Genomic DNA, 13,659 nt, shown 5'->3' with positions numbered 1-13,659 from the left:
AAAAAATAATGTATTTTATAAAAATATAAAAATACAGATAATAATTTGTAACAGTTCTATACTCGCTTATTATTAGTCTGTAAATATTGTTTACAAAATTGTAACATATAGTTTAGTTTCAAAATTTTAAACTTTGGTTACAAAAATATAAATTATATTGTTATAAATTTGTAAACTTTGTTTACAAAAAAATGCTCTTATGATCCTCCATATTTTTAGTAATTTTTTTCAAATTCTGTATTTTAAGTTTTAAAAACATGTTCAGGTATTTTTGTGAACTCTCTTAGTTTGTTTGGTTTGTATAAATTACACGGAGTGCCGATTTCTAGAAATGCCATTTAATTTTTAATTTTACTGAAACAACAGCCCAAGCCCAGTAACCAATTCGAAAACTAGATTGTCGGGGCGGGCGTCGTCATCCAAGATCTGTGTTCGGAATTTTACTGGTGAATACCTTTTCTTCGGAATTTCGAATTCTCCTTCCAAGATCTGTGTTCTTTGTTGGATCGAGAATTAAAAAAATAAGAAAATGAATGAAGGTGGATATTCAGTCGAAGTTACGGGCTTGTCTCCGAAAGCCACAGAGAAAGATGTCTATGAATTTTTCTCTTTTTCCGGTAACATCGAACATGTCGAAATCATCAGGTACCATTTTCTTCTTCGTTTTGTTATTTATTTATTTCAAAATATGTATAATTGAAGAGATACACTCAAATTTCTATTAAATTCGTATATGGTGTTTTATCGTAACTGGAAATTAAGGTTCTTTATTATTTATTTTTGTCAAAGAATAGATCAGGTGATTATGCTTGTACTGCCTACGTGACCTTTAAAGATGCGTATTCTCAGGACACTGCGTGCTTGCTCAGTGTGAGTACTTTCGCTCCTTGCATATCAACAATTTTTTTTTGTTGATTTATTTATTTATTTTTAAACATTTGCTTGAATATACAATTATCAGCTTGGGTTACCCAGTTATAAATTTTGGCCTCCCTACCATGCGGATTCTTGATAGAATCTTTTGTTGCATACTTTTAGTAAGCGTTTTGGACACCAAAGTAAGGAACCTCTTTATGGATAATTTCTTTCTTGATTGGCACCAGAATTTACTCATTTTTTATTTATTTATAGTACCAGTAATTATTCTCTGCAATGAAAAATTTGGCAGACGAAAGAAGCGAAGAAAATGCCTTGAGTTCAAGAATTTACCTCATCTGTTTCTCTGTTATAATATATTCAGAAATTCCTCTATGGAAAGGGTTCGGTTTAACTTTGTCTCATGCAATCTGGGTTTGATTCCTCATAGGGAACGACCTAACTATTTGCAAGGATTTCCCACCTTTAGAAAATTGTAGGTTAAGTGAGAGAAGTACAAAATATAAAATAAAAAAAAAATAATGGTGTATTCCAAACCATTTTTAGTCTTTTATATGGTTACATTGGTAATGAGGCTCAGTTACTTTCTTTGTATTCCCTTCTAGTGATGATCCAAAGTTTCTAGTCTTGGATTTTTCTTTCTTTGAGGTATGTAGTGGTCTTCTTATTGTTTCAGGGTGCTACAATTGTAGATCAACGTGTATGCATAACACGATGGGGGCAATACAGAGATGAATTTGATTTTTGGAACGGGTCTTCTGAAAGTCGTGAACATGAGTCTAGTTCCAGTGTAAGCAATTTTTTTTTTTTAACTTTACAAGTATGTTGGTAAAACAAAAGGAGGGAGTCTTTTGTTTAAGGTCATTTTGAAGTAATTTGTATCTCTATACTGCTATAAAGGTTCCACAGAGAAACCAATTTGTTTCAGATGCTGGAGAAGCAGTGACTATGGCCCAGGAAGTGGTTAAAACTATGGTGGCCAAGGGCTTTGTTCTGAGCAAGGACGCATTGGCTAGGGCCAAAGACTATGATGAATCTCATCAAGTTTCGGCAACTGCAGCTGCTAAGGTTGCTGAGCTTAGTCAAAGAATTGGCCTCATGAATACAATCTCTGCTGGAGTTGAAGCTGCTACATCTGTTGATGAGAAGTACCATGTATCAGAGATGACCAAATCAGCTGTATTAGCAACAGGAAGAACTGCCTCCGCAGCTGCAAACTTGGTTGTAAACAGTAGCTATTTCTCGAAAGGTGCTCTTTGGGTCTCAGATGCTCTAAATCGAGCCTCTAAAGCTGCTGCTGATTTGGGTGGCCGTGGTGTTCATCAATGAGATGCTTTAGTAGTTGTTCTGTCTACAAAGATTCTAGATAGCTAGTTCACTGCTGTTGTGTATACAAAACAAACTCGCGTACTAAGCTTTGATGACCACACTTACATCTGAAAGGAAAAAACTGAATGTCATACTATGTGTGTATTCTTTCTTTTTCTGTTTATAATAAATCAAACGTTTTACTTTCTGCTATGTAATTGGAACGGATGACCGATGGCTTTGGTAGCACGGTGGTGCACCGCATTAGCGTGCCATGTGGGTTGGCCATTTATTTTATATTTTTTGGGTCAGCAAGCAACAAAATCAATCCGTTTGTCATAATGGTTTTTCTCCGATGCACTTGGGCAAAATTCATTTGGTGGTCAATTAGGAGTGAGCAGCTTATATTTCCCTCCCCGGACCAATTTGTCAAGTGGATGTTAGATCCCCCTTCTCTACATAATAGGAGTGCTTCTCACAAAGCTAAGTTCTCTCCGTTTGCTGCTTACCCTTGCTCCCCCACAAGGGTGATGCCGCCAGAGCTCAGCCCTTCCCATGAATTTCTGGGATTTTTGTTGATGTTGCTTGCATGGGAAGCCTTGGTTATGCAGGAGTTATATGTAGGGACGGTTTCGGCATGAAAGAAAAAAAAAAGGTTTTGAGACTAAGATCTTCTGCAAATTAGACAAAGGAAAGAAAACTACCAATGGTCGGTGTTGAAAACAAGAACCTCATAGAAATCACCAATGCTAGCCCAATCAGCCGCCGGAATGTCCACATCTATTGATGAATTCCTTTTAATCCATCTTGTTCATCATGTGAGGGTTGTTTTGGCTGCCACTTTAAGTTAATCAGTAATGAGCATGTGAGATTGCCATTACACGAAACTAAATCAAGAAAAAGAGATATCACAACTGCACCATAATAATTTTTTTTAAGTAATATGGAAATCCCAGAAAAACAAGGGAAGCATAACTCTCCCAAGATCATAATCAACAGGCTAAAAGTTGTGAAAGACACAGCAAGATTATAATCATGAAAAATAATCCAACCCTTCCAAGGAGACATTTTTATTGTTAAGAAGCATTTTCATTTGAGTAGTGAAATCCTGAAAATGATTTTTTCTTTTAGATTTTGAGCTATATTTTACAATTTTAGATATTATAGCTCATCTAGTCTAAATGCTCTAAAATATTAGACTAAAAAGTGAAAGAAAAAAATATAAATAATAATTAAACATGCATTCATTTAAATGAATTCATATAATTTGTTTATTGTTCATACTCCATCAAGAATATAAATAAGTATGCATTTTGTTGGACGGGAATTAAAAGAAAAACTATAGTATTTTTATGGCCACGTACATATTTGCTTAGTAGCAACAGAGATGTCTTAACGACATCTTTGAAAAGAAACTACTCCATGTAGTGAGTTGTACACTGTTCTACTATTTTTTATAAGCTACAGCTAAACCTTTTTTTGTTGGATAAAACCACAGCTAAACCTTTGCTTACGCGTCCTTGATTTTTCTACCATTAATTTCAAACTTCGGCGTCGGTCGTTTCACATTTCGCTTAATGACAAAGGCATGTTTAGATTGACTTTTACTTTCCCTCAGATCGAACGGTTCCCTTCCTTTAACAAAACCAAAATAGACGATCATGATTCAAGATCTTGGTCAAGACACTGTCGGTGATGTAACATTCGACGTTGTGGTTTTTCTGGGCCCAAATGTATTCATTTTTGGCCCAATACTGTCATTTAACGGCCCATATCCGCTGTAGTCTTCATGGTGGTGCAGTGTAGCAAAAATCTGCCCGTAATGAGATCGGACATGACTCTTTACCACCCGCCCAAATTTGACCAGCCTCGAAAACATATGTTCTTTGTTCTCTGAAAAGGAACTCTGAAATTGAATATTGGCTGAGAAAAACCAGATCTTTAGCATTGATTTCGATGACTAGGGATTAAATTTGAGTATTCGACTGAGTCATCGATAGAATGTCGGCGAGGACGGACTCAGTGACGATTCGGGTTCCGTACAGGAACCTGAAGGAGGCAGAAATGGAAATGGTGGGAGTTGATGAGCCTCATCATCATCATCATCATCATCAAATCGAGCTCAATTCTCTTCCTTCTTCTTCTACGTCCTCTCCTAGGGTTCCTAATGAGACCTCTGATGACCTCTCTTCGGCGAATCCTCCCAGATCTAATAAGAATTGCAGTCTGGCCACTTTGGTTCTTAGTTGTACTGTAGCCGCTGGTGTCCAATTTGGTTGGGCGTTACAACTTTCACTTTTGACTCCCTATATACAGGTTCTTTTATCTTATACTATGCAATGATTCATCGATCGTAATTGAATTGATCATATCATATAAATTGCTTCCTTGCCTTGCATCGACCCCATTATCTGTATACACGCTCTCTCTCTCTCTCTCTATATATATATATACAATGTATTGATTTGCTACTTTTTTTTTGGGCTGGGTGGGGGAATAATTTCTATGAATATAACAAAAGCAACGTATGGTATTGGGATAATCTAGTTAAAATAGTGGACTTTAGTTCAAAAGATTGAATTGTTTATCTAGATTAAATTCTTATATTTAGACAGTGATAATGGATACGAATCATAAAACTAGTATTGAAAATGCAAGTCTTACATATTGTTCTCTACCATGATTGCTTGTCTTAGTTGGGATTTCTTATCACATTGTATCGTTTTTTGGTTAATGACGCTCAATTTATTGTTTCAGACACTTGGGATAGGGCACGCTTTTTCTTCATTTATTTGGCTTTGTGGCCCCATTACAGGCCTTGTGGTAAGTTACAGCAGCCAATTTATATTTTAGCTGTAATTTTAATATTATTGGTTATGGTTGTTATGACTGATTTGGTTATTTTAAGGGTAACCAAATGTATTCATTGTGGTAAATGGCATTATGAATTGGCTATCCTGTTTTTAACTAGCCTTTCATTTTTATTATCTTTAACGGAAAGTAGTTTGTTAAAGACCCTGTATGATCTTTTAGTATTGTCTTACAGGTATAGTGAGAGAAAGTAATTGTTTAACAATGTTAATTTAAGAAATTTAGTTGCTTAGGCTATTTGCTTTTCTTCTTTTAGGTTCAACCCTGTGTTGGTATTTGGAGCGATAAATGCACTTCAAAATTTGGAAGAAGACGTCCCTTCATTCTTGCTGGTTCTCTCTTAATTTCAGCTGCTGTAAGCATTAACACCTTTCGTTCTTAGCTCTCACTATTTAGTTATACCGTGATAAACATAACTAAACTAAGCCTTGTAATATAGGTGGTATTAATCGGGTTTTCTGCAGACGTCGGATACTTGTTAGGAGACACAAAGGAGCACTGCAGGTTTTTGTTGCCTTCTCTTGAATCTTGGTACTGTATACTACAAACATCCATTTAAGGTTGATCAACTCATCTAAGGAAATGCAGAACTTTTAAAGGTACCCGGACAAGGGCAGCTGTCGTGTTTATAATTGGGTTTTGGTTGCTTGATCTTGCCAACAATACAGTGCAGGTGAGTTAATAATTACTGTGTGAACCACAGGCAGTCAATAGAATATTTTTGATACATTAAGGGGACTAGAAACCCCCACCACGCATATACTCACCCACCCAAACCACTTGAGCTAGCCAGCCTCAAGTAAGGCAGTTAGAATTAAGTACATGGAACTTTTTTCTTTTACTTATTGTGTTAATAAAGAATGAAATTTATATTTTTTTCAGGGACCAGCGCGGGCTCTCCTGGCTGATCTAGCTGGTAACTTTATATTCCCATCTTTCATATTTGTTTGCACGGCTCTGCAATTTAGCACTCATGAATTACATCTGGTATTTATGATTTGTTTTTTCCCACATTACTAAGTATTTTATACTAATTGATTGATTACATTATTGTCTTCATTTTATTCTAGGCCCTGATCAACGCAATACATCAAATGCTGTATTTTGTTTATGGATGGCTGTTGGTAACATCCTGGGATTCTCTGCAGGAGCTAGTGGACAGTGGCACAAGTGAGACTTTGATTTTAGTTTATTTTCACTTTATGTTGCTGATGTATGCAGGGGTCATGTTATTGTTAATTTTGATCACTCTCACAATATAATGCTTTTCATACCAAGTTGGATGAATGAAACCTTTTAATTTCATGCCACAAATTGTGCTGTATATTAATTTAATTTACTACATTTATGATCTTTCTATTCCGATTCTGTGGGCCACTTGGGGTTAACTCAAGTGGTTGGGTGTGTGAGTGTGTGTGGGAAGGAGGGAGGGGTTCAAATCCCCATTGTATTCCATTTTTGTGGTACTAATTAAAATAACTTTTCGGCAGATGGTTTCCCTTTCTGTTAACAAGAGCTTGCTGTGAAGCTTGTGGAAATCTTAAGGCAGCATTTCTTGTTGCTGTGGTAAGCTTTTTAATCCAAGATTACGTTGATAAAGCATCCTTGCAAAGTGTATATTAAATTAATTAATACGCAATGACTAGGCGTATCAATGGATTTTCGGTAAACAAAGGAAACCTTAGATTCATTCATGGAGTTTGAAGATTTTTGTTATGCTGGCTTGCTAGCTAGCTAGCATCAATATTTTTTTTTATTAAACATTGAAATTGTTTGGAGCTATTAATTTTCAAGCTATCCTGCAAATCTAATACTCAGCTTGGGATTCGTGCAGGTATTTTTAACTTTTTGTACACTTGTAACTATATATTTTGCTGAAGAGGTTCCACTCCCTGTGAAAGAGCCCCGTCGTTTATCAGATGCTGCTCCTTTGCTGGAGGATCAACAACAAAATGGAATTGAGAATTTAAAACTAAAGCATGATATCTCAGCCATAAATGGTGCCAATGTGAAGAATGTTATGGGTAGTCATGAAAGCAATGCAAATTCAAAAGTAGAGGAAGAACAGAATATTGGGCATATTGATGGCCCTGGAGCTGTTTTAGTCAATCTGCTAACTAGTTTAAGGCATTTACCACCTGCAATGCATTCAGTGCTCATTGTTATGGCTCTCAGTTGGGTGGGTACTGCTATTAGTTAATACACCACATCTCTGTTTTATAACAATATGATCCTTGTCAACTACCTGGTGTATTTGTATAGAGTTTACAAGTGTTGTTGATTATCAAGGTTTTTTTCTTTCTTGTAATAATCTAATGTTTGGCACTGATATTAATTTATGCAGTTATCATGGTTTCCATTCTTTCTCTTTGATACGGATTGGATGGGAAGAGAGGTTTATCATGGGGATCCAAAGGGAAGCTCAGCCGAAGCAAAGGCTTATGATCAAGGTGTCAGAGAAGGTGCATTTGGTTTGCTATTGAATTCAGTAAGAATTCTAATTTGAGCTTAAGCCCTTTGATTTTTTTTTTTGTGTGTGGGTTTTTTTAATTTCCTTGAATCCTCAGAAATTATGTTGATGCTAATGGTTATTTGGTATTAATAGGTTATTCTGGGAATCAGTTCTTTTCTTATTGAACCTATGTGTCAGCGGATGGGTGCTAGACTAGTATGGGCTTTGAGCAACTTTATTGTGTTTGCCTGCATGGCAAGCACCGCCATCATAAGTATGATATCAGTTGGGCAATATTCTAAAGGAATTGAACATGCAATTGGTGGGAATGATACTATTAAGACAGCTTCCCTAGTTGTGTTTGCTATTCTTGGCTTCCCACTTGCTGTAAGTTGATGTTCTCATAGCAGACAGTAATTTTAGGCTTTAATGTTTCTAATAGTTTGTGTTTGTTTATGTTGATTGCTTGTCTTTTGCAGATTACCTATAGTGTTCCATTTTCTGTGACAGCACAGCTGACTGCAGATTCTGGTGGTGGCCAAGGTTAGTATGGCTTTTATGTTGAGCCGAGCATCTACTTTCTCCCTTTCTGCTTTCTGATTTTTGAAGTTTGTATTATATTATTATGCAGGACTGGCTATAGGTGTTCTGAATCTGGCAATTGTTGTTCCGCAGGTAGTAATAGTGCACTCCTTTTAAAGCTTTTCCCCTAGTTCTCAAATGTAATTTTTAATTGTCACCTTTTTAATATGTTGGAAAGAAAGAATTTGTTTAGGTTAAAAACGTACTTCTGCTTAATAATGTTGAGATGCTTTTACAGTTAATTTCTGAAAAAAAAGCGTAAGAAGAAAAGACACCATTTCTTAATTTTTCTTTTTTTTCCCTATATACGTGAATCAGTATTTGCTTTGGCTGTCCTTGGCGAAAATGATTCTTTCATCTGGTTTCCTTATTTGGTTTCAAGTCACTTTTACAGGCTTTCATGTGATTATTGATTATAATGTTGTATTGATTAGATGATTATATCACTTGGAGCTGGACCGTGGGATGCTTTATTTGGCGGAGGAAATATACCTGCATTTGTTTTGGCTTCCTTGGCTGCACTTGCAGCTGGTGTTATTGCCGTTCGCAGGCTTCCAAATCTATCTAGCAGTTCATTCAGGTCATCTGGTTTTCATTTTGGCTAATGACCGTCCGAATCTAGGCAACCTGATGAACAGCTTTTATATGGCTCTCGGCAATTGTGTCGGGAGCACTTACTCTCAGAGAGTTGGCCCCTTGCCATATAACGTACCTGTAATATTTCACATGAAAGAATGCAATTACTTACACAAATTCATTCATTCTTTTCCCACGTTTGTGTGGGTATTTGTAGCTTTTTGTAGTGTGTAAATTTTCATTTATACGGAAAGGATATAGAGATAATGATTGATAAGTATAATAATATCATATTACCACGAATTTATTCATTTCACTAAGTCTTAATTTACTAATTAGAGACATGAGAATTATTAGAGATTCTTTGATACGTAAAATGGTGGTGATCTGTAAAGTGTTGAAAGCGAGTAAAAAATTCCAAGGAAATAATAACCTCTACATTACGACATTTTAAGGCCGGCTTGGAATACAAGTTACAACCCGTGATTATAGAACGCGACCTTACTGTAGACAATATTATGCTAAAATTGAACTGTTCTTCGTTTTGCTGAACTAGATTTTGACACAGCTGTTGTGATCAATTAACATATTTTGACACACCAAACTGGTTGACACAATAGTTACTTATAGGACGAAGCCTTTGGATTTGATAACTTAATTATCGTAATATGGGCCTTTTGCTTTTGTAATCCAGGGCCGAGGGTGTGGGGTGGGGACATTGAGCGGTGGATGGAGTATCTGACGTTCTGACTATCTTTTGACTTTGAAGCGTTCTTGCAAAATCAAATTGGGAAACTTTGAGGGTGTTTGACACATTAATTAAAAAATTGTTTTTTGTTTTTAAAAGCTAAAAACAGTTTTTTGAAAACAAATGGAGTGTTTGGCATTGTTTTTAGAAAACAATTTTTAAAAACAAAGTTACAAAAAACAGAAAATTTTGAGAACAAGAAAAAGTTGTTTTCTGTTGTTCTCAAATTTTCTCACTTCTTATTTTTCATCATTTTTTCTTTCAAATTATTTTATCTCATTATTTATTACAAACTTTTAAAATATTTTTCTCTTCGTAAATATATTTATTAATTTTTTATTTAAGATTTAAAAAAAATAAAATTAAAAAATTGTTTTTAGAAAACATTAACCAAACACCTCTTGTTTTTTAAAAACTACAAAAACAGTTTTTTATTCTCATTTCTAAAAACACAATTTTAAAAACAAAATACAGAGAACAATACCAAACAAGCCCCTTTTGCAAGCTTCTTTCTTCGACTAGAAAGTAAACATAATAAAAAGGTCGAACTGACTCTGGTTTTCCTTTCCAAGTGGCCCTCTGGCCTGGAAATAGTAGTGAACATCTTCAAAACAAAGTCCGAGTGCTTTTTTTTTTTTGAAAAAAAAAAACATGTTTGTAAATGAATTGCTTGGTGATTGATAGCACAGTAGAAAATAATCAAGATATATATATATATATTTATATATTTAGAGAGAGATCATGCACCTTCACTTACCTTCACTTTAGACTACACAGATACGACAACAAAATCTAAAACGAAAAATAAAATTAAAAACATATAATAAAAAAATGTTAAATCAATAGATATTAGTTGACTTGAATCATTAGTGCTATACCTATACGTAACTTCTTAAAGATCTCATGCCAAAACTAGTATCAAGATTTTGCCAATCAAAAACTTTGAAAAGGAGACTTACGAGTTTGCCTCTTAATAAAATAGTCTTTGTTTAGTCATTATTAGTTAGTGATTGTTTGGTTGGCAGAGTATTTTGCACTGTACTGGTATATTACATTGTCTTAAACCTCGATCCAAGACTACTTAGTTCGCGGCAGATAATAAAATATTTTTATTCTAATGAAGAAAAGAACTTACTATTTTTTTTTCATATTGGATCACGTCAATTACTAACCAAGTTTTTAAAAAACAATAATTTATGTATAAGTATTTTCAGTGTGCTTAAAGACAACCGGGGGGGGGGGGGGGAGATGTGAATGACGTCTTAAATGGTTGGCAGGTCAATTCTCAGTTTAAACACTTTTTAACTTTATTTCATCTTAATATGTTGGAGCTCTAAAAATGTCAAACCACAAAAGACTTTTTTTTGTTGTTGTTAATTTTCGTATGTTTCACTCCCACTTCAGCAACCAATATACCTCCCATTTTGATACACAATTATATAACTTTGACTACTCTTTCTTCCTTTCTCCACAAACTTATTAAAGTGACATCTTTGATCGCATAAAAGATGCAAAGTAACAATCCATACATGTAATATGATTCTTAAAGAAACCATGGAAAAAATCTTGTTTTGTTTTTTCATTTAATGATCAATTTTACTTTATATGCTCTTTTTTTTTTTCTTTCTTTGTTTATTTATTTTCTAATTTTTCATGTCGTGGCCAACTCAACCCATGGAAATGTCCTGCGAGATGGACGGTTTCTGATTAAATGGGCCAGCTCCCTTAAGAAAAGTTAAAAAACATTGCCACGAGGTGAAGACTAAATAAAACGAAAACATTTCTGGACCAGTGGTTGACGAATCATTATCAATATAATATCTCCTCCTCCCAAAACCAAATCCAAATAAAATAACAAATATATTTTTATTATATTATCTAAAATATATTTTTATTATATTTTCTAAAAATATATAAAAACTAGAGAAGATTAAATGACGTCAACCGAAAGAAGGCACATGGGGATTCAGACCAAAATGAACAAAGCAAGAGCATGAGAAGAGATGAGGACATATGGAGGAGTAGAGAAGATTCACCATTATTATTATTATTATTGTTATTGTTATGTTTGAAATTCATTATTAGGTATTTTAGGAAATGCTTTTCATTTCTTTTGTTCAAACACTTTTAAAAGTGAAGAAAATATAATATGAGAAATTGAGGGATTGAGGGGGAGTAGAGGTAATAAGGAACATGGATCCACCCCATTCCAATAGGCCCATGAGCCATCCAAGTCCAACCAATAAAGTCATGTGATTTCAGCCAAGAGTCTCTTGTCATTTCCTTCCAATAGTAAAGCAAAGCAGCATAAAGGTAGGACCCATGAAAAGTCCCATCATCACTAGAATGCAGATTAGTGGGACCCAACCCTTACTCCTATCTTACTCCTAGAAATATATCCCCAGTTTCTCAGAATAAGGGCAGCTAATGATTTCTGCATCAAAAGACACACTTGACCATATCCCATAGCTGCTTTCGCTCCACTCCACTCCACTCCACAAGGGAATCTCAGTAAAATGTTTTCTTTTTTCCTCCTCACGGAATACTATTCTATTCCATTCTACTTCTCCTTTTATTGGAAAGTAACTCTCAATAGTCCATAACGTTTTAAATACTGCAACGCCATTTTTAAGCATTCGAAAACACTCAGAGGATCTCCAACCCATTACCTCATTATGGTGTTGCACCAACACCAAAATTAAAAAATCTTAATACCATATTTTTTTTCCATTCCAATCACAACACCAAAAATTACACCAAAAAATATATTATTTATTATTATATTATATTTTAATTATCTTTTGTATATTTAATCAATTTCAATGTTAATTTTATTTTCTTATAGTGTAGAGTAAGAATTTTCACACAAATTAAAATAAATTATATAAAAAATTAATTATGAAATATTTGAAATTTTATTTAAAAAATTAAATTATATATGTATTTATAATTTAAAAAACCCAACATAAAATATAAACCAACGTAATACTCATAATACTCATATGTTTATATATATAAATATATATATAAGATATAAATATATTTATTTTAATTAAAAAAAAAATGCCGTGTGAACAGTGCACGACATATATGCCGTGGCACTGTTCATCAACGGGTAAATGGGGGCACTTTTGGAATTGGGTTGGAGATGGATTTGTGCTCTTCACGGCATATATTGCCGTAATCCCGTCTGATTGCATATGGCCTTAATGTTTCATTTTATTAGCATCCCTTACTATTTTTTTTTTTTTAAAATGTAAACAATTAATAATTTATTTAATATAATCTATCTATAATTAAATAAAATTTAACAGATCGATAAAATGTCAATTATGTACACATTTTGGCTAACATATGAGTATAATTCAAAACACTTTTAATATTTTTTGACACAATAAATTTCAATAAGATAATAATATTCTCACTTTATTTATTTGAAATTATTTTTATATATATTTTTGAAAATATTATTTCATTTGAAATAAAATTTCACTCTAAACTGTTTAAATAAATTATTTCTTCAAAAATATTTTTTTTTAAGAAAACATATTTAAAAATTTTTAGAATGGTCTTTTTTTTTATATAATATAGTTTATTTTTTATTTAAATATAATATTTAGAAAATATCAAATTAATTCCAAGTAAATAAGAGGGAGTATTATTATCTTATAACAATTAATTTTTACAAAAAATAAAATGAGTAAGGCATTTTGATCTAATGGGTTAAGCACATAAATAAGGCCTCAAAAATGTAAGTATGTATTTAAGCAAACACATGAATGTAAAGTAGTATATTCTCGTAAAAGATTAATATGTTATTTGTTTGTTTTTTCTCTCCTTTTTCTAAGGTTTGTTATAGTGATTTTACTTTTTGTTATCCACAAGTGTTATTATAGCTTCACATTGACTAAGATCCGTCAATACAATACTTGTTCTTTTCTATGCATACATTTTTATATATTGTTTTTTTAGGGAATATACCAATTTACACTCATGTATTGGAATATTTATAAAAAGATCGGTTATTCTACTTATTTATAATTAGTTTAGTTAGCGATCCATAAATTTTAACAAGATATCATAACACTACTATAGTAAAATGAATTTTTAAATCGCTTGTTATATACTAATTAATAGCTAACTTTTCACAAAATAAATGTGTCCTAGAATCGATGTAAAAATGCTATACATTAGTTTTTAAGTTGAAGGAATATATTACATGTACACGATTCTATAATAGAATATT

The 13,659-nt window shown here is 33.3% G+C and overlaps 2 protein-coding genes across 4 annotated transcripts; both read left to right on the top strand.

The window, feature by feature from the left end:
* Positions 1–285: 285 nt before the first annotated feature.
* On the top strand, positions 286–2,397 carry LOC133823067 (binding partner of ACD11 1). 2 transcript variants are annotated; one of them, XM_062255646.1, is made up of 4 exons: positions 286–645; positions 795–870; positions 1,553–1,666; positions 1,777–2,397. In XM_062255646.1, exons 1-4 carry the CDS (start codon positions 530–532, stop codon positions 2,203–2,205), a joined length of 735 nt encoding a protein of 244 aa, XP_062111630.1. In that variant the 5' UTR covers positions 286–529; the 3' UTR covers positions 2,206–2,397. The 2 variants fall into 2 exon arrangements, with proteins under 2 accessions (XP_062111630.1, XP_062111631.1); XM_062255647.1 differs by lacking the exons at positions 286–645; positions 795–870 and adding an exon at positions 927–1,058.
* A 1,588-nt stretch (positions 2,398–3,985) lies between these two features.
* Positions 3,986–8,976, top strand: LOC133823066 (sucrose transport protein SUC3). 2 transcript variants are annotated; one of them, XM_062255644.1, is made up of 14 exons: positions 3,986–4,500; positions 4,942–5,007; positions 5,312–5,410; positions 5,495–5,559; positions 5,644–5,728; positions 5,938–5,971; positions 6,126–6,225; positions 6,546–6,621; positions 6,890–7,234; positions 7,400–7,543; positions 7,661–7,894; positions 7,987–8,050; positions 8,139–8,182; positions 8,524–8,976. In XM_062255644.1, the coding sequence occupies exons 1-14, from the start codon at positions 4,186–4,188 to the stop codon at positions 8,692–8,694; spliced, it is 1,842 nt and encodes a 613-aa protein (XP_062111628.1). In that variant the 5' UTR covers positions 3,986–4,185; the 3' UTR covers positions 8,695–8,976. The 2 variants fall into 2 exon arrangements, with proteins under 2 accessions (XP_062111628.1, XP_062111629.1); XM_062255645.1 differs by lacking the exons at positions 3,986–4,500; positions 4,942–5,007 and having other exon boundaries at positions 5,344–5,404; positions 5,520–5,559.
* The last annotated feature ends 4,683 nt before the right edge of the window (positions 8,977–13,659 follow it).

This window comes from Humulus lupulus, chromosome 3 (genome assembly GCF_963169125.1).
Source record: "Humulus lupulus chromosome 3, drHumLupu1.1, whole genome shotgun sequence".
NCBI lineage: Eukaryota > Viridiplantae > Streptophyta > Magnoliopsida > Rosales > Cannabaceae > Humulus > Humulus lupulus.
The sequence above is the reverse complement of the archived record's forward strand: the minus strand, read 5'-3'. Positions and strand labels throughout refer to the sequence as shown.